This window comes from Sander lucioperca, chromosome 24 (genome assembly GCF_008315115.2).
Source record: "Sander lucioperca isolate FBNREF2018 chromosome 24, SLUC_FBN_1.2, whole genome shotgun sequence".
NCBI lineage: Eukaryota > Metazoa > Chordata > Actinopteri > Perciformes > Percidae > Sander > Sander lucioperca.
Window position 1 is genome coordinate 7473786 of NC_050196.1, and position 21176 is coordinate 7494961.

The following is a 21176-nucleotide window of genomic DNA, read 5'->3' on the forward strand; positions in this document are numbered from 1 at the left end:
ATGATCCCCAGATGATGTATCCAACCTGGTCTCACAGCAGTTCGTGAAATGGTCACGTTATTTAATCTATTGATTCGTGTACACGGACACGTTTATCTCGTTTTTTTCGTGGTGGTCAGCACGTTTTTTAAACTAATGTATTTCAATGGGAAGCATCTTTCGTGATCACAGTACGACTACGGTAGCGAGTAGTATGAAATGCCGAAAATCCGCGTAGGGAGGTTGGTTGGGGTGGTGGATGAAACCCAACCGTCCCGTTGTTGTCCCGCATCCCCCAGAGACCAGAGCATGTTGACATTAGCATTTTAAAAAAAAAAAAGCTTTGCCTAAGTACAGCCTCAAACGTAGCAACAAGCATGACTGTAAAAACCTTTAGTCTTGTTTGAGTCCAACTGGCAAATCATGTTTAAAAAATGTTCAAGTTTAATAACGCAATAACGCAGGTGAACTAGCATCATAAATCTCCATCATAGGATTTCTTCCAGGATTTGAAACGTTGGTGCTACAGTGCCAAAAATCTGACACTGATTGAAGAATTTCCAAGTCCATTTTTCAGTTTCAAAAACGTAGGCCTCATGAGTTTTCCTTTCCTTTTCTCAAATAAAACCCATCATTAATGCACCAAATTCAAAGTATGTCTACAAATTAAAACACACGCAGGCACAAATTGACTGTATTACCATTTTATTAGCATTATCTGTTAATTAGGCGTGACAGTAGTCTGCAAGCTAGGACAGGAAAACACACCTAAAAAAAACAAATATGTTGAAGGCTTTTCATTTTTCAACACATACAGTACAGTACAAAACATGGATAACGGAGCAAATCTGAGCAAAGTCACAATTAGTAAAGCAAAGTCACCGGCACACCAGTTGACGTCTACTGAATATCTACGAGGAAAAGGGAGCCTGATTTTTACTTCACCTACAAATTATCTGCAGTTACACCCTCAGCAAGCTGGATTCTATCATTTAATCCTTTTTGGTGGTTACGATTTCATCAAATGAACTAGAGACACACACACGGAAAGATAATATATAGCTTACTCAGACGTTCTTTGTTCCCAAGTACTTTACAGTTTTTGTTTCATGCCGCATTATATCTGGGCCATGTCAGGAAGCTCGAGCTCCAGCTCTGTGAGGTACTGGCTGCAGTTGGGGTCGCCCCTCACAGTGGGGGCTGATGGGATAGGTCGGCCAGTGTGAGGGTTGACACACCAACACTCGCCCCTCTGACCGTGGAGAGACATCTTGCACTGAAACACAAAATGCAGTGTTGTTCATTTCTGCACGTTTTCAACGTCGTTTTAGATACTTGTGACAACCCCCAAATATGCATGTTTGTGCAAAAATATGCCGTAAAAGTTCATCAGTTTTACAGCGCACACGTTGTATTTCGATCCCCTTTCTTTTCTATATATTTCTCTATTTAAATACATGTATTTGGAATTAGATGCTCTATTAAGCATTATCGAAAATCATTATTGTGTTGCTTTTACCAAAAATAATTATTTTTTTATTTTCCTATTGTTATGTAGGGATTGTCTTTTTGGTGTGTGTGTGTGTGTGTGTGTGTGTGTGTGTGTGTGTGTGCCTCCTCCCTCTCTTTCCCAGGTTGGTGATTGCTAAGCGAGCACACCAGTGTCCAGCTACCTGGATAAAGGAGAGGAAACCCCACGATGTCAGCCCTTCCACTACTTGCAATGTTTTGTTGTGCTGGCTGGCAGCAGACAGTGCTGTCCAGAGCATGTGCAAGTAGGTTTTACTCCTTTTTCCTCAAAAGGAGGGTGTATATCTTGTACCTGGGTTTTGTTAGTAGTTTGGGTTTTGGTTTGATCATTTACTGACACAATTGTCTTGTTTCCTTGTAGACCGGCCTCTGCCTGAGACCGTGGCAAGCTCGCCTTTGTTTGTCATTGTCCTCCGCTGCTGTGGAGCAGCTTTGCACATTTCTGTTCGTTTTGCTAATAAGTTGTACTGATAACTTTTGTTACAAGCGCCTCCCATCCCTCCTTCAGTGTTTTTTACATCAGTGGTTACTCTCTGATTTATAGGGTTGTAACTAGGGCTGGGCGATAGGGAGAAAATCAGATATCACGATATTCTTGACCAAATACCTCGATATCGATATTGCGGCGATATTCTAGTGTTGACTATTGGTGCTTTAACAACATATCTTCACACTTAGATTTTAGATAAATAATCATCAGTAATGTGGACATAATGTCTAAGTGGGGAAGAGGCAAATAATAGAACAGCTAGAACAGTCTGGTAAGTTCACAAAAGTACATCACTTTACTGTAATGCAGCCTTTAAAACCAGTGAAAGACCACACTTATGTCATATCACGATATTACGATATCCAAAATCTAAGACGATATCTAGTCTCATATCACGATATCGATATAATATCAATATATTGCCCAGCCCTAGTCGTACCACTATATTAAGGATGTAGTGTAAGATAAAACAATATAAATACACTTGTTTGACAAATGTAGTACTTCATGGGGTAACTATATGACTCCGTTTTTATTTTGCTGTGAAAACACAACCCATTTTTGTCCAAATTGGTGGTTATGATGCTTTACCCACCTTTTCTCCTCTAAATACTTGCATACAATCAGGTGGCTACTCTCTCTCAGCCTACCACTCGCTACCCCCAAAAGGCCTGGAGTCACCTGTTTGAGATTATACTGCCCCCTCTTGTCGCAGTTGGGGATGTGCAGGGCGTACAGGTCTTCCAGGGGACCTCGGTTATCTCTGAAGGGCATCTTAGATATCCTCTCCAGGATCTGGTCGAGCTCCTGCTGACACTGAGTCTTGGAAAAACAGCCAAAACAACAACACAAGTCATGTTCACAGGGCCCGTATAGCGGCGTTAAGAGTCATCAGGTTTCTGTTATAGCGGCAATAAAATGTTCTGTACAAATTATTCCATTCATTCTAACTTTTGTGCACAGAAATCACTATTTCCAATTAGTTTTTTTTGTTTGAAAAATAAGATCTGACCTTTTTTATATCACTTTTTTGTTTTTATTTAAAAAGAATCACAAATCTGATTTTAAAATTGTTTTCAAAAGTAAAATCCATGCACACAGCAGAAAAGTTGTTTGCAAGGCAATCAACCCATTTTTGCTACATGCTACATAAAATCTCATATAAAAGGAACACACACACACATTCTGACATAAAACACAAGCTAAGGAACTTTCGGTAACGAGCAAATTAATCATGTTTTCTTGCCGGTAATAAATAACAAGTCTTGCCAGTGACCTCAGGTTTACCTCACAATTCCACAGAGCCAAATATCTTGTTGAGACAGTTACAAGTTTCTGGTAGAGCAATAACCGTTAAATGGTTTTTATGGCGGATGGAAAATACCACGATGCCGGTTAGACATGCTGGTGAGTCCCAGAGAGCGGGTCAGGTGTATTTAAGGTCAGTAAATATCTGCCTTTTGAGTAAAGGGCATTAGTTTGTGGGAGTGAAAAATGAAAGCCTCGTCTTTGTACCATGACTGTTTTTATCCCCTTGAAATTATTGTTTGGCGTTTGCTGTATTTCCTTCTCAGGTTTTGAAATGAATTCAAAGTGCTTACGATCAAGCATTAACTGCACTGAATGATGTTAAAATATGGCAATAAAACACTTCAATGCACTGTCCAAACATCACCAGCTGCTTTCGTTCCAGAAGGAGGCGGCACTGCACTCCTTTTTTTTTCTTCCCTCAGTAGTGTGAGGAGTTAGTTAGTGTAGTGTGGTCTTTTCTACACTAACAGATCTAAAGGGTGTTAACAAAAAAAAGACCTGCACTACCTACACATTCTTATCTTCAGTAATTTAGTAGTTATTATTATGACATCTATGTATTGCAGATGGTTTTTTTTCTGACAATAGACCGTTTTCACGGCAGACATGTTAACATGTCATAGAAGGAAAAGCACAGGTGTATTCAAAACCATTAATGATGGCTGCATTCCACTTAGGAGAGGCCCTGGTATTGTGCATGCTGACTCACTGAAATAGCTTACTGGGACACTTGATGGAATTGAGCCATTGTTAAGGTTATCAATTTCAGCTGTGCTTTTCCTACCAATACAAGTCCAAATGTCTGCTGTGAAAAATGTCCATAAAACAACTCTGGTCACCCACACATTGCTTTGTGCTTTCTAATGGTTTAGTCTTGTGATGATCCCATATATTGTATCCGTGCTGATACTGATCGTATGTAATTGATCGGTATCAGATGCAATCCATAATGGAATACTGGTTTAATTTTCAAAAAACACCATATTTTTGCCATACTGCACAATGCTGCAGCTCCTCTTTTCACCCTGTGTGTTGAGCTCTCCGTTTTAGCTACCGAGTGAGGCATCTCACTTCTATTCCATCTTTGTTGGGGGTCGCATAAGGGGCAGTACCTAGTTAAGGAGTAGTAAGGCGGGTCTTGACAAGCACGCTAGTTTGATCCAAAACAAACCCACTTAAGCCGATAACCTATGGCTTTAGCTCAGCCGTACAACCTAGACGGGAGCAAGACGTTTCAGAGTGGTAAGTTATTTAAATGTTAACAAATTAGTCTTTCATACGTAATGTGTCTCCTGGACATGGTGATGCAACTATCTGAACTCTTCGGGCCTCTGCTCTGTCTAGCTTGGTTTTAGGGTGTGCCACACTAGTAGCTAGGCGAGCATTATAACATGTGTTACAAAATGTTTACGTTCAAAAGTTGTTTTAGCCGTGCAACAGAAAACTCAGATTGGACAGATAGTCTAGCTAGCTGTCTGGATTTACCCTGCAGAGATCTGAGAAAAGGTTAACCATAGTCCTCAGAAATCCACCAGAGTTTAAAATGCCAACACAAAGGAAGCCCAAGGCAACGGATATCCGGCCTAAATGAGTAGCAATCCCGGAAGTGGAACGTCGAGGATATAGACTACCAAGAATCAAGGGAGAGGGGGGAAAAAAAGAAAAAGGAAAAAGCCCTCGCCTCACCTGTTTGGGCCGTGCAGGTTTCACCTCCTCCACCTTGTTGGTCTTCATCTTGGTCTTCATCTCCTGTCTGTGCTGGCGCACAGCACTCTCTTTGGGTCCCAGCCAGGTGGTCTCTTTGCTGGGCTTTCGGATGGCCGGGATCTCACTCACACCCTGCTCAGGCAGCGCCTCCACAGCCTCGCCTGCAGTTGTGGAGACACAACAAAAAGTCTATGAAAAACTCTAAACGTAAGGATCCCAAATTTCTACTGCATCAAGTGATGTCTTGCTCAAGGACACTTTGACATATTAACTGCTAAAAGCTTTAAACCTGTGACTTTTCAGGACTGTCTCTCACGTGCACTAAGCCGCCCTGTTGCCCTCCTGCTGTCATTTTGGTAATGAATTGAGCCTTTTAGAGGCTGGAAGTGAGCTGAAAGCTTTAAATTGCACAGATCATTTGTCAAAGCGACAAAGTTAGTGGCCTGCTCCGCTAAAAAGTTTATTTTTGGAAACTGAGGAGGATACTATAGAGAGACGATTAAGATTCTATGTAAATAGCTGTATAATTATTTACTGTATTGAAGTGTAATTAGGTAACTATGGGTGTGATAAGTGCCATGTATGTCAAACGAAGTTTTGGTAAATAATGATTTCATTTTTAAGGGGTAGGATTAAATAAGTTTATACTTCTTCCTACTGCATATAAATCAAGGAAATTCGCTAATGAAATTAATTCTGTTGTCTCTTTCTCTTTTTAAACTTTTTTTTTTCTTCTATTTTGTTGGGTGTGTTTTCAACAACTGCTGTTTTCTTTTTTATGTTGACTTTTACATGCTCGAAATATTAAAAAAATTTAAAAAATACAACGCAAAATAGTTTCGCCTTTCCTTGAGGAGTAGTGGAGATGAGAGGGTTTGAATGGGAGTTAGGGAGATTTTTCCGACGTCCCTCCCACTGTGTCCGATGATAATTACATAAATTAAACTTGCGGAAGGTCGTCAGCTGTAGCTCACCTGCACCCTCCAGGATATAACAGCTAGCCCGTGAGCTGAACTGTCTCTTCAGCCGGCAGTCACTCTGCATTTCTCTCTTTTTATTTAGGCACAATTCAAGGCCTCTACAGCAAATATCTCACATCCACGCTTTGCTCTCATTGCTGACATTGCTAATTTCCTCTCCCTGTTGTTTATTTGCTTTAGGTTCAAATTTTGTACAATTATATTTCTTGTGTTTGTGATATTTTTTTTTTTACTCAACATTCACAACAGACATTTCCCCTAAAGATAATGTTGGGGCGGGGGGGGGGACACAAGCTCTGACGTGTCCAAAGTCCAAACCCCTGTTAAAGTGCTCTAAAAATGAATCAGCACAATCAATGAGTCACTACAATCCATTCCTTTCTCATAGAGCGAAGCAACCACATGCAGCTCCGTTAACAAGCTTGTGGACTGAGAAAAAGTTGGCCTCTGCTGAACTTTAGTCACAGTCTTTAGTCACAGTTAGGTTTCCATGGTTGCTTTTTTTCCTAAGTGGTGTGATTTAATTTCATGAGCAGATGTTAAAAGCGGTGATATACTGTAAATGAAAAAAATCATCAGGGATTTACACTTTTCAACAAAAAAAAAAAACATGTATTTGGAAGACTACTTGATGAATTCAAGCTAAAATGAGGCTTTCACAGACCTGATCCCAGTCGGGCCAGGTCAAAATGATTGGGTATCAATACATCTAATACTTAAGACTTAGCTATACTTAGCTAAGTCTTAGCTATCACCTCTGATCACCTTGTGCATCATAATCATCACAGACATGTCACAGTGTGAAATGGGGTGCAGTGGGAAATGACCAAAATGGTTTAGAATTTCATATATGTGAACCTCTGGCTTAAATGCTAAATTTAAAGTATGTTATAATGTGAAAATCCAGTACTGTGGCAGCCCAAAATACATTATATCTTAGTTAAAAACCAGTGACGTTCAAGCATTTCACATCAGTGGTTCAGACCTGAATGACAATAAATAGGCAACTTACAGTGTCCTGAATGCCACCTTATGATGAAAACCACAAATGCCGTCACTGTACAACAATAAAATAAAAATAAAAATACACTTAAAGAACAAGGAATTCATATTTTGTCACGTAGCAAACCTCCCACTGCCCTATACCAACAACAAATGCATTGCATGTCACAACAGCAGAGTCCCTGTGGCCATCTAGTAATTCCTCCAGGCGGTTTTCATTCAGTTTGACCGTCTCCTCTCTCCTTGGAGTCTTGTTAAACATCAACCTCAAAAAAAAAAAAAAAAAAAAAAAAAAAAACATATCTTCCAACAGATGGAGCAAACAATGTGAGAGGCCATCAGGTCCAACCCAACATGTTGTTTCTGACAACAGAGCATACTTAGAGGTTGAGGGTTGACAGGGAGGGAGTGGAAAAGGAGTGTCATTCCAAAACAGCTGATTTTAGACCAAAAGAAAATGTTTCATGATGCCTCAGCCAGCAACATGATCACATCTCAGCTCAGTTTAGCTAGCCAGAGTATGTGAATATACAGTACATGTCAGAAAAGTGTTTGTTTTCACTGATTTTCAGTTGAGCGTGTATTTCATGTACGCAGGAGCTCGCTTGACACCCGAAAGGAAAGAAGGGTGAAAAAGCAGACAGACAGTAGAGAAGGTCAAATAGTGGGCCAGTAAGTGGATAGTTTACAGTTATGCAAGGGCAAAAGCTGTAACATGCAGACTTGTAGAAAGGCGCACTGAGAGAATGAAAGTGAGTGTGTGTTACTGGTGGTGGTGGACTGGAGAGGCATTCTCTGCGCTCCGCAAGAGGTAAATTTGCCATCCGGTTGTAGAATATGATTACAAAAGGCCTAAGAGAGAACGAGAGAAAGGAAATTCCAAACGAAGCAATAACAAGGTGCTGGCGCCTTTTGCCATCAGATAGATCTGGTGTTGTTGGACTTCAGTTCCCCGTATGACGCTACACTGTGCTTTTCTTTGAAGGCTGAGTTTCTTTCCATAAAGGGCCAAAAGTCAACTGAAATCAGGTGTGTGCTCTCATGTGTGTGTGTGTGTGTGTGTGTGTGTGTGTGTGTGTGTGTGTGTGTGTACACACACAAGTGGCGCAGATAAACACACGACACAAAACAATGGCGGCTGGGGTGCCTTATGCTTTGCTGTCTTACATAATCCCCACATTATCCACATGCAATACCATCACTCCCTCTAATTTAAGGAAACCTGAGATGTTCACTCAAACACGCAGTCTGATCGCATATAGATACACACATGAGCGCACAATTTGTACGCAGCGAAATCAGCGATCTCCCTGTCGAATGTACACACACACACACACTAGGCACTAGGCCTCTGCAGTCCAAGCCGTTCCACAGTGGTGGGCTTGGGATCAGCAGTATCAACAGAGCGGCAGGCCTACTGTCCAGTCTACTGCTTGAGTTAATCCCCACACAATGGCCCGAGAGGCTTCCTTTCTATATCTGATTCATGTCGAATTCCCAGATGGCACGTAGGCCAGAAGGGTCATATCTGATTGTCTAGATTCTGGTCAACTGAGCAAATGGCAGACTTGGCCGGGTGGTGGAGAATGGAAAGGTTGAAAAGGGAAAGATCGGACCACAACAGCATTCTGGCGCCATCCTATTTCCGTATATACAAAATAGCCCTGTGTTTCATTATAAGGCAAACTCATGGATGTGATGTCTTTCTTATATCTCGCCGTGCAGTTTGAAAGGATGTTGACTGGTTAGCTTAGCTCACCAAAGTTAGTGGACGTCAATGGGATCAAGAAGCAGCTTCTCTCAAAGGTAGAAAAACCCTTATATTCAACAGGTAGCGTAGTTTCATATCATTTCGTAGAGAGGAACTGAAATGTGAAATTTGTCTACAGGCAACGATACAATTCAACAATTCAACAATTATGGAGTTTTTCATAATAAATAAATATTGAATGAATATTTACTTGGGTTTAAATGGAGCAGTTATTCTAAGGAAATTCCCCTCGGAGATCAACAACTGCTTATAAACTCAACACAACTAAACTATTATAACTTGTTAAGTTATGTTTTAGTTTTTGGGTTGGAAAATTTATATAATTTCAAACTTTCATTAGCCAAAGGTGTTTTGTTTAACAGTTTGTATGCCTGTCTTAAGTTGAGCTGCTACTTGATTCCATTGACATCCATGTCACCGGTCCTTATACTGTACCTGTGCAAATAGGTATTCAAGATGCACACAGATACATCAGGAAAGCACCAATCTGACTCTGGTTAGGAATATTATTCACCCAAAACTGAACTATCCCTTTAAATGTCGGAATGTGGAAATCTTCTCTGAAGATCTTCTTCTTCTGAAAAAGTCTTCTCTCTCAATATGGCTTTTAACGCAGCTCTGGAGGTGTGAAATAGGTTGTGCGCCACTTAAGAAGTTGATGAAAGGCACTGCGAAGAGTAGCTGTAGTCTATCATCCATTGCAAGGTCGAGTGGGACTGTTTTCCTAGAAACACAAACTCAGCAAAGTGCAGATATGTTTATCTTCCAGGCTTTCTGGCCCGCAACAGTCATCTAAAAGCAGGCTTTGGACAGGCTCTGGCACGTATGTACACACTCCGGCATCCAAGGCCAGGCATCTCGCTCTCTACCGGCACCGCTGGGTGAACTCTCGGGGCGATTGTACGGGTCCTAAACTAGGACACGAACTGAGGCAAGCTGGAACACATCAAACTTGTACAGTAGGGCATCACATTCACCTACCACTGACAGTCATTCTCAACCACTGTGGGAGAGATATGTGGGATGTGAGTGGACAGAGAGGGCTAAACTGCTTGGGGTTATCCTATAGATAACATCAACGTATAGAGGACTATTTTATCCTGCAACTAAAGTTAGAGCAGAAAAATTGAAATTAAATTGAGGTTGCATAGTTTTAACCAGTACAAAATGAAGGCAACAACAAGAACAACATGAGAATTAGCCTCGGGCATCAACAATTCCACCTTTTTTTTTCTTAGAAATGAAAAGTGATTAGGCAGGAAGGGATTTGTAATACAACTTTTTAACTTTTTAACCAACTAATTAGACTAATAGCGCAAGGATAAAATATAAAATCCTATTTTCATTTAATCACTAGCTTTTGAAAAATACTGAATAAAAGAAGCATTCAGAGGATACGATTGCACATCAACAAAGAAAATAGGTCCTATTTTGCATTTCCATTACAGCCCGACTGATAAAGGATTTTTAAGGCCAATATCGATACAAATATTTGGTGATTTAAAAATCCGATATTCCGATATATCGGCCGATATATATTTTAAAAAAAATCCAGAAACGCGTTAAGAAAACATAAACAGATTTCCCTAACATTAGTTATTTGTAGTTATTTATGAGTCCTCACTAAACTAATATGATAATGCAGTTTAAAAATAAACTTGTTTATTTTATTGTCACAACAGAACAGAGGAACATCAGAATATATTAAAATCCTGATAAATAAAAAATGAATAAAATGTATAAAAATACAAAGTTAAGATATGAAACTTAAATGGTTAAACACGAGTGTTGCCAACAGGGACGTTTGTAGAGCGCCCTCTGGTGGACAAACTATGCAACGCCAACACTCATAACATGGTTAAAGGGTGTTTCGTCCGTTTTTATTTTATTTTTTAAATATTAATTTATCGGCCATTATAAATGCTGATACCGATAGTTTGGGAAATGCCTAATATCGGCCAATATATCAGTCGGGCTCTAATTTCCATCCATAATGTGAGCAGCTACTAAACAACAGAGCATCTGCTCTAAAAGCCTATTTTGGTGGGGAACAATGCATATTGGCACGTTTTGCACATTGTGCATTCTGGAAATTCATCAATGTGTACAGCCAACATCTTTGTCAACCATGTAGAGAACCATGAAATGTTGTAATAACATTAAAGGATGTCTTCTATTGACTTTGGTGGTCCCAAAATGTTACCACTAGCACCATGTTTGTTTTTTAGTGAAATATCTCAACAACTATTGTATGGGTTGCTTTGTTATTTGGTACAGCTATTCATGCTGGCCAGCGGATGAATCCTAATAACCTTGAGGATCCCCTGAGTTTCCCTCTAGCTCCACCATGCCTACACAAAAGTGGGAATAAAGAAGGTGCATGGAGGTTCTGAAGACACTGCAGCAGACTCCACCCTCATGGCCATTGTTAGGAGGAGGATAAGGGAATAATTGATAAGACCGCAATCATGTTTTTGTGCATGTAAACAAAGATTTTGTCCTGCTCTGCAAGCTATTACAAGTCAAGTGTGATTCTATATGATGGAAGGGCTCTTTCCCATTTTTTTTTTTAAATCTCGCCCAGTAAACTATTAAAACAAGTTAAGAAACTATCCCCTATCTATGCAACGCCCTACGTCCCCTTCCCCTCCAGTGTCAGTAGCATTTCAGACAACTGTTTGTATTGTCTTAAATCACCCTTGACCAAAAAGGAGGGTGGGAAGTTATTCTGGATCTCAATAGGCACGAGGAGATTCTTGGCACGGATGCCCGTTTTTAGAGAAGCCTAAGGGTGGAGATGTGGGGTGGGATTATCTCTGAGCTATTTCAGTCCTGTGGGCTCTGTCTGGATGCCCCCGCAGGTACACAGGAATGCCCCTTGTTAGCTAACAATGTTATTTCAGCGACCAGATGGCACAGGAGTTTTCCACTTTTCTTTCCACCTCATTTTTGCTCTTTGTTTCGACTTTTATAACAGTATTGATACAAACAACTTTTCATTGTCAACATGTAAAGCTGACTGGATAGGTTTGGGCAAAATTAACACACAAACAAAAGGTTATTTTGAAGATGAATAACTAATTGTTAATAAAGAATGGGCAGCATCACTTTTTCTAATTCGTGTGACATTCAAGCAACCGACTATGGACTCTGTTTGGGCTTTGTTAATCAACCTGTTCCCTATCGAAGTCACATATGGTTTGATGCAGCCAAAACAACTACCCTAAACACCCGTTATTGGGGCCAGGTTTCTGTGGGTACAGAATATCAAGTGATACTGTGCATTAACAGAGAATGTAGTGGGAAAGTTGTGGTTGTTAGTTTGGAATAGGGAGACATTTCAACTCAAAATGAATGAAACTGAAATAAAAATCTACTTAATTTTTTTTAAATGACCCATTTGAATCAGTTTCTGGGTTCCTAAGGGAGTATCTTAGGGCTGCACGATATGACCTAAAATCTAAATCACGATTAAATTGCACATTTTACTATGAACGACAATTAATCACGTTGTTCTAAATCATCTTTTCTGAAGCCAAAATGTTTCCAGACGACGGACACTGCGTTTTTTTGGGCACAAGTTGCATAGTTGACTCGGACTCCGTGTTTGAGTTATCCTCCATTATGCTTTCCGTGCGGCTGACTGGTCCGGGCGAAGTCACATGACTACACACGCAGTAGAATGTTTTTAAGGAGAAAGTAGGCCTATCAACAGGAATAAATTATCAGAATTATCGTCATGGGAAAAATACGTCGATAACAGCTTCAGAATTTTGAAGTCGATACATTTACGATTCATCTTCCAGCCCTAGAGTATCTTATTTAATCCTCCTGTTTTCACCACATCACAGAGAAGCCCATCCTAGGATACTCTACCAAACCATGAGTAACCAGAGTGCACAGGATTTGGTTTTGGTCTTTTATTCAACTTACAACCAAGTGCAATTTCATATTTACAATTCAGACGTTCTGGTGGATACACGTGTTTGCATGGACCACAGAAACATTAAGGGCGATTTGCTGAATTAGGAGTACTGTCACATCTGCATCTTGTAGCCCTACTTATAATACACTAAAAATCTTATGCACTTTCAAAGACTTTACATTTGATATAGCAAATTGAAATGTGAGTCTATCATAAGTGAACTTTCAGTGTGGCCTGATAAACTTCCTGCTGAGCTAAACAAGACATCACTGCATTTTGAAATGGTTCTATGCACTCTGGGGAGTTCATTTCTAAGAGATTTATAAAAGCAATATCTGTTACTGAATTACTATGCTGTAATCATTTCCTTCGATCATTTAAAACAGGGAACAAAAATCGCCTGTGGCCTTAAGGACCAGAGAAGAAAATAAGCCAGCGCAGTGCCAGTACATATCATCCAATCAGTTTCATTAAAAACAAACAAAAACCTAAATTAGGTCATGGTTCCACTTTATCAAAGCGTCACTGACTATTTATTTTCCTATTTGCTATTATGTCCTGTAGGTGTATCAGTGTTATTGTAGCTATTCCAACAAGAAATCCACTGATATTGTTTTTCATTAATGTAACATTGCATCATGAGCCTAATCAAGTCTTTTGGGTTGAATGCAAATAACCAAAAACTGAATTTGTATCTTCCACACATTTGCAATCTCCCCTTCCCTCTCCTCTGACTGATTTCCACCTCTCTTACTTTCCCTAGGTCTTTTCTCTCACATGATCATTCTGGGGCCGAAAGAATATTGGCTCTGACCTTTGAGCTCTTTAGTTGTTTGTAGTGCTGATCCAGGAGTTTACAGGGATTTTACTGCTGCTGTCATTGCAAGTTGCGATGGATAAGACCATGAGATCAATTTTTATCAATTGCTGTAAAGTGTGACTTATGCTTCTGCGGAGGCTTTACGCAGAGCTTTCGCCGAAGCCTACGTAAGTGGCCTGAAGTTTATACTTGTGCTTTGGTGTGTGCGTCGATCTCTTTAAGAGAATAGCAGGGTCGGCGTGTGTGCGTGGGGAGTGTGTGTAGAGCGAGTGAGAGAGTGACGCCAATTAGCTTTGACTCTACAGGCATAGTGTTTTCTGACCACGGTGGGAAATCTGTAGCAGGACAAGTTAACCCTCTCCTTGATTTCATGTTGTTTATGGAGAAAGAGAACACGGAAATGAGTCGGGGAAAATCCAACGCTACCAAGCCACGGCCGAGCTACGTGCGTCACCGTGCCGTTTATTTACAGTAGTTTAGTTTTTCGAGAGGTTCACGTCAGGCTACGGCGTAGGGTCCGTGCCTCCACGTACCTTCGTACGTAACCACGGCGTAGATTTAACGCAGAAGCATAAATCACTCTTAGCACCTCTATGAATCCCGCCTCTAACAAGATGTAGTCAAAGGGGCAAAATCGGGACGTTTTTTGAATTCTTCAAGGAACTGATTTATTCAGTGGTTTCATGCTGGCCTTTTGATCAGACACTAACTCATACCTAATTATACTGATTTGAAATGTAGCTTAGTCTTTACAGTGTATTGTGTCCAATAGCTCTAGGTTGTGTTATTTGTGCCTGTGCCATTTAATTGGAATAAAATAAGCAGGAAGACTAGGATGCTAGGATGTTGAGGCTTATAAACATCCGAATAAAGCAGCTGCAATATTTCATCCTTTGATTCTTTGCCCAGGATGTCAAACCCGCTCAGGAGTCACTGCTCCCCATGCTCAACTCAATGCAACTACGTACTTAATTATTGTATTATAATCAGCCTTTTTTTCTGTCAATGCCGGGAATAAAGGAGATGCAGTGGATTGTAGCCAGAACGTTCAAGTTTGCGCTCAATCATTCCAACAGCCACCGTGAGCTGAAATCTACGGATGTCCTTACTTTCTCTTTTTGCTGTGTATCTGAGAAGAATTTATGACAGGAAATCAAGTCTGTGTAGTCTCAAACTGGGCCAAACCACAAAGCAGGAGACTAACAGTTAGCATCTGTGACACCAACAATTTAAAAGAAAAGCTTTTTGTGGTATAGTATGAAAATCAAATGGCCTAAATAGAGGAGAATTGGATGGAGCAACTCATTTTGAAGCTGATACAGTGGTATGGCTGCACTTCTACTTAGAAATTTGAATTCAATTTCAGTAAGACCCAAGAAGAAGAAAGCCCGGTGCTTCCTCTTGATAAAAAAATATTTTCCTTTTGACGTTGAGAAAGCTGTGCACTTCACTTCAACCACTCACTCTGCCTTTGTCAGGAATGACTCTTCCATCTGCAGCAAGGCTTTTATCCAGATCAACTTTAGCCGCTACAGGCTATTTCTAAGCTTTTGCACTTTTTTGGACACATTTAACTAAATCTCAGACCTTTCAACCTGCAAAGCGAAGCCTGACCCAAACCCAATCAGTGACAGAACAAATTGCCTTCTTGCAAGCAAGCCCTTACATGATGTGTCAATGAATTTTTTTCTCTTGTTTGCTCTTATGTAACTGTGCAATTCATGCCTGCTTTACTGTTCGCCTGTTAGTATTTGAAGAGCGCTACAGAAATAAAACACTGGTTACATAAATGTGGAATTAAGTCATTATGATGGCTGCTTATTACATCACAGTTGTGTCGTGAGGCATTTTTGACCTTTTGTCAGTGTGCTGCAGGAGAGTCCTTACAGAGACCAGAGCTTACTCTGAATGCCGTCTCCGGTAGTTTCTCTACGTTCCAGGAGTTCAGTGCCAAAACAAACACGTGTCAGTCTGGAGGTAAACTTTGACAAAGCACGGATTTGGAAATGAGTAGAAATCACACGGCGGTTGGCTCCACTGGACACTTACTGACTGTGTGTGTCTTTGTAGCTTCAAAATCAGCCAATTAATGAGGCTGTTCACTTTTCTTCTTCGCTGTGACCTGCCCTGATTTAAACACAAGCCACATGAGCTTTGCTGGCTCCAGGCCATACGGAGCTTCATTGTGATCCTCTTGCACATATCCAGCTCAAGGTAGACAACCAAGTTAATGTAGTCACTGTCAACATCACTTTATAGCTATTTCTGGTCAAAGCCTAAAGTCCACTTTTCCAATCAATGCAGCATTCCTCCCGCTGTCTCCCTCTGTTTCTTTCTCTCCACTCCCCTGTGGAAATGTCAACATCAATACTATGATGTTTCAGTACAACTTCTGGGAATTTTGCAGGCCACTACCTTGTTCTCTGTTACAGTGTTTTAAAGGCAGATTTTTGGGGGGGGATTTTGGGAAAGAGTGGAGGGCCAGCTGTTTGGAGCATAGCTGAGGTTAACTGTTCCTTTTGTTTCTCTCTCCCCAATGCACAATATACATTACATATACACTTTATAACACTATAAACAGGTGTATGCAACACAGACTTTAACATGAGTGTAAGAATACCTCATGCAACACGCATAAAATAGGCTATTACTGCAGCAGAAGTTACGCCTCAAATGCATAGTAAAGGACATGAGCAATGTAATGCACCATAATACATCTGACAAAGTGCTGGTTGTACAAACTTCAACATTATTTCAAATCTGTAGGTAGGCTTAATTCTGATGGCATAAGGTCATGGGGCTCTTAAAGGGCAACATTTGTCTATCCTTTTAAGGGATGCACTGCAGACTTGAAAGCACAACTGTATGTAATTTCATACGAAAATGTCTGAGAAATAGCATCCACTAGTGCAAAATGGATACACAGATTTGGGCTTAGCCTTCATGACAATGCAAAATTTCGACACTATGTCTCAGGCTGCAGTCTAGACAGTGTAATTAAAAATTGATAGAAGAAAACCAGGTTTCCAGTAAACTGACTGACCGCTTGTTTGCTCCCGGTGCTCCTGGCTGTACGTGGTCGTCTCGGTGTCCACTTTGCGCCGGCATTGCCCCTGGCCCTGCACCAGTTGCTCCAGAGGAAGCTCCGAGTCGGGCGTCGGGTAGCACCGCAGACCGGTGGAGCACCTCGGGGTGTACACGCCGCACATCTCACCCTCTTGCCGGGCGCACACGGGGCAGCATCCGCAGCCCGGTTCGCGCACTATCTCTGCACAAGTCTCGGTTAGCCTTGGGCACAGCGCCTGGCGCTCCGCGGTGCAGCCGGGACAGCGGAACACCATCTCGGCCAGGGAGGCACCGGCGAGAGACGCACAGAGGATCAGCAAGCTGCAGCCCGCGTACGACAGCATTGTTAAAGGCATGAGGTTTTTGGTCATTATCATGGGGCGATGGAAGGCAATCCCAAGTGAAAAAAGGGGGAAGAAATGTGTAAGCGAACAGGTGAAGCCGGGGGCTGGGAGGTCTGCTGGGTCCTACAAATTCCCAGGTTTGCTCTTGGGGCCACATGTGGGTGTTTATATGGGAACATCGGGAGACACTGGATTTAGTTAAAATGCCTTTTCTTCTTCTTCTCCTTTTTAGCTCTGCTGAAATGTTGTCAGTAAATTATACTAATTTTGATAAAATGTGTTTCCTTATTTTATCCTGACATGGCCTAGAACGAGAATAAAGGTCCTACACGTTTAAGGCTAAATTGAATGCATTTTAAGTTCTAAAAATACAGCCGCCTGATTGGACATAATTAGAAGCCCCTATAGGTAAACCAGCTGTTAATGGCTTTTAACTTTCTGAAACTGCCTGTAATAGGGACACATTGACAGACCAAACATATTCTTGATCAGACACAGATTCATGTCACTGTAAAAAGTCTTAATTTTGACCATAGTAGGCCTACATTACTGCAAATATAGGCATATGTAAAATGTTATTTAAAAAGGTGTGTAGCCTACAAGCTCATAAATGTTTTTCTGTGTATATATAGGTGTTCAATTTAGGTGTAATCATTATCATCACCATCATCATTTAATCTCCCTCTAGGTGACATTTTCTGCTGACCCTAACCCCTGACCTCTGCATAGGGCAAATAACCTCCTTGATATATAAATAAAACTGTTTTGCTGAACAGAATTTACAGAAATAGAGAGTAGATGTGAAACTTGAGCTTGTGCTCCAGTATCAAAAACAAGGCAGTAAATTATAGCTCCCTGGCTGGAAGACTCTGCATTGCTATACATACTGTGGTGTGTTTGTTTCAATCAGCACAGTCCACCCCAACTCCCAGAATGCATAAATAAATAAACAATCAAACAACAGGACTATGTGCAGAGCATTCCTTACATGGAAAGACCTTCCCACCGTGGCAGACATGTCCATTGACACTCAATTAAAACTTGCCAGCTGCTACCAACTTATATGCCTGTGTACAGTAATGCTACTGTGCACGTATTCAGCAATGTTTCCTATCGATCGGTGAGGCCAAGCCTTGAGGTGTCGTGCTTGCCCACCGAACAAGCTCCTATTAACCCTGTCCAGTGCGGTAGACTAATCTGTGTTTATCCAAGAGCCCAGAAATAGAAGTGGCATGTGTAACCTTACTCCGCAGATATAAATGCAGATTATTTTGTTTTGTGGGTGCCCCCTGATTTAATGCTATTTGGCCCTATTCACGATCGGCATCCTAGCTCACCTTGGGGGCGTGAGGAGGGAGAAAGGGCACATTTGAAGCTGTCTTGTATCTCAGGGGTGTGAGTCAGGAGGATGCCCAGAGGGCTGTTTGCACATAGAACCTCATATGTCATTTTATGAAACCATGGGTGGAAAAGCAGCCGGACGGCCACTAGCTAATAGGCCCAACAGGCCGCAGTATCTGCCCATGTGTGCAAAGTAATCCCCACCAAGGTCAGTTACTTAAATTCCTCCCCATGGAACTGTTAAGCAAACACAAACTCTGGATAAACTCCACATTGATAGAGGAAGGTATGGGATTACTGATGGGCTGAGGACGCATACAGTATATGTGCCTCAGCAAACACACAGAGAGAGGTTTGTCAAAGAGGTCATCTTCTTAATTAGAGTACAGTAAGTCCCCAACATTTGCATGCTCTTTTAACCATATATCACAACACATTTTACTTTATTATAACTGTTGTGTTGTCAAGCATTCATTATCTGTTTATACCTCAGTTATGGATGCTTCATATGATGAGTTATAGTTGTTGAAAAAATAAAAATAAAAATTAAATACCCTGTCCTTAAATCTGTTTACAACTAAAGTGTGTTATAAATCATCTGTTAGTTGCTCATATGCTACTACGGGGCGGCTGTGGTTTCAGGTGGTAGAGCGGTCGCCTACCAACTGGAAGGTTGGTGGTTCGATCCCTGGCCCGGCAGTCCTATGTCGAAGTGTCCTTGGGCAAGACACTGAACCCCGAATTGCTCTCGATGATGCTGCACCATCGGAGTGTAAATGAGTGTGAATGTTAATCTGGCACCTTGTACGCCAGCCTCGGCCTCAGTGTATGAATGTGTGTGAATGGTGAATGGTTCCTGTACTATGTAAAAGCACTTTGAGTAGTCGTTAAGACTAGAAAAAGCGCTATATAAATGCAGTCCATTTACATTTACTCAGTAATACTAAATAGGGTTAAGATAAAGTATTAGTCAATTACATTTAATATACAGCATAAATGTGTTTATATTTATATGATGTAATTCACACAGGCTGATGCTTATTATTATAAACACTAATTGACACCCAAATATTAACCTGGACACCTTAATAACTTTCACTCTACGCATTGATATACTGCCTCAATCGAGTATAAGCTCTCAGAATAGGCCGAATATTTGAATCTGACTTGATGCAATGGTGACATTTAAACACTAATAAGGCAATTCATGTTTGTATACTGCACTTCATCCAGCCTAATTTTGAGCTGCTAAGCCTTACAGCAGGTCTTCTGGAAGACGGCTGCAACAATGGCAGCAGCCTGTTTAAAGTCAAAGTAAGAAAGCTGAAAAGACTGCGTCCTTAAAACCTATTTAACCTTACAATTGTCTCTAAATCCAAAATGCATATTGGTAGTGTAATAGTGTAGTATTACTGTAATTTTGGCTCTATGGTAAAGACTCTAAAGACATCCTCATGTTTATTTTTCAGGCTTTGATAATGATCGAGTGCACTGTTTAGTGTTTGGCTTTGATTATACTTAATTAAGGCTCCCTTTGCTTGGACTACTGATTAGATAAGTAGAGGCAATGCGTAGGGGGGTTGGAAAAGTAATTCATCATCTGATTAGTGGGCCTGCATAAAATGAAGTCACACTTACAACAACTAAACAGCTGGATTATGTGTTTATATCCTATACTAAAATGTTCTAAATTGTGCTGTGCGACATTTTTTATTTGAACACAATACTGCAAGAGTTCATATGGGCAAGAAAACTGTCAAAACTAGCTTTCATGCATGCACAGTTAACCAACTGGTGCAATGTGCAACATCTCACTGACTGGAAATGTTTACCAAATTACAGTACATAAATCCTTACATGGAAACGTTCGCTTCACAAGTTCCAAATGGAAAAATGCTTGTGTGTGTGTGTGTGTGTGTGTGTGTGTGTGTGCCCAAGTGTGTGTTTGTGCTGCCTAGCAACAGGTGATGCATTTGCAATTTAGGAAAGTTATTACTTTATTTGCCCATGCAAATCTTTGTGAAGTATCTGTTATGGAGCCACAGCGTTACATACTCCCCAATGAAACAAAATAAAGACCTGCTGAAAACTACTCTCCTAATGTGTTGAGTTAATGCATGGGTTTACAGTCCAGAAGTCGAAGCTCTCAGCCTGGTTATATGCTGATGTCAGCATTATACTATTCACTGACATTACTGTTTTCCTCTAACAAAGTTGATACCTTCTAAGCAAAGTCATCTAATAAGCAATTCAGGTCGTGCAATTGTCTTTCTACTGTGTGTAGCTTACAGAAATCAGTACACTTTTATCAGCCATGCAATGTAAGCATTAATAACTCTCACACTCATTTGCCAACCAGCTACCCAGCTCTGTTTTTTATAGGTGCCATGTCTCGGATATGGTTTGACCTACAGCTGCCAACAGGCAGATGTGGTATGAGACTCAGGTTGGTAAATTTGACAGCTGGCATTTATTAAAACCTCAGCCACTACGAAGCCTGTGCCTTACTGCTTGGGTCTTAAATGCTGGGAGGCACAACATGACTAGTAATGGTCTCTGTTGAGTCCATACATATGATTTGAAATACTGTGTGGCTTTAAGGTTGAAACAGACCTCAATGTGCTTCAGGCTGCATAAAAGAACAACATACTGTTAACCACTCTTGCAAGGTGCAGCTGCTCGGTGTTTTAATATATGAATGGTTGAATTTAGTGTATCTGCTGGTCATAGTGAGGACTTAATTTGACGTTTTCATTTTGCACTGAGTTATCATTTAACTTACTGTTATCATGTCTGTATGTGAAGTCTGGGATCGTTGCTAGAGTGCGCCACCCTGTGGCCACCTGCAGGAATTAATCAAGAGCAGCGCCGTCAACCTACAATGAAAATGCAGCATATACAGTACCTACC

The 21176-nt window shown here is 40.9% G+C and overlaps 1 protein-coding gene across 1 annotated transcript; it reads right to left on the minus strand.

Moving 5' to 3' along the window:
- Positions 1 to 667: 667 nt before the first annotated feature.
- Positions 668 to 17066, minus strand: igfbp2a (insulin-like growth factor binding protein 2a). Its single transcript, XM_031292225.2, has 4 exons — positions 16559 to 17066; positions 4997 to 5178; positions 2681 to 2821; positions 668 to 1255 (listed from the first exon to the last, which is right to left on the minus strand). Exons 1-4 carry the CDS (start codon positions 16956 to 16958, stop codon positions 1097 to 1099), a joined length of 882 nt encoding a protein of 293 aa, XP_031148085.1. The 5' UTR covers positions 16959 to 17066; the 3' UTR covers positions 668 to 1096.
- Positions 17067 to 21176: the final 4110 nt, after the last annotated feature.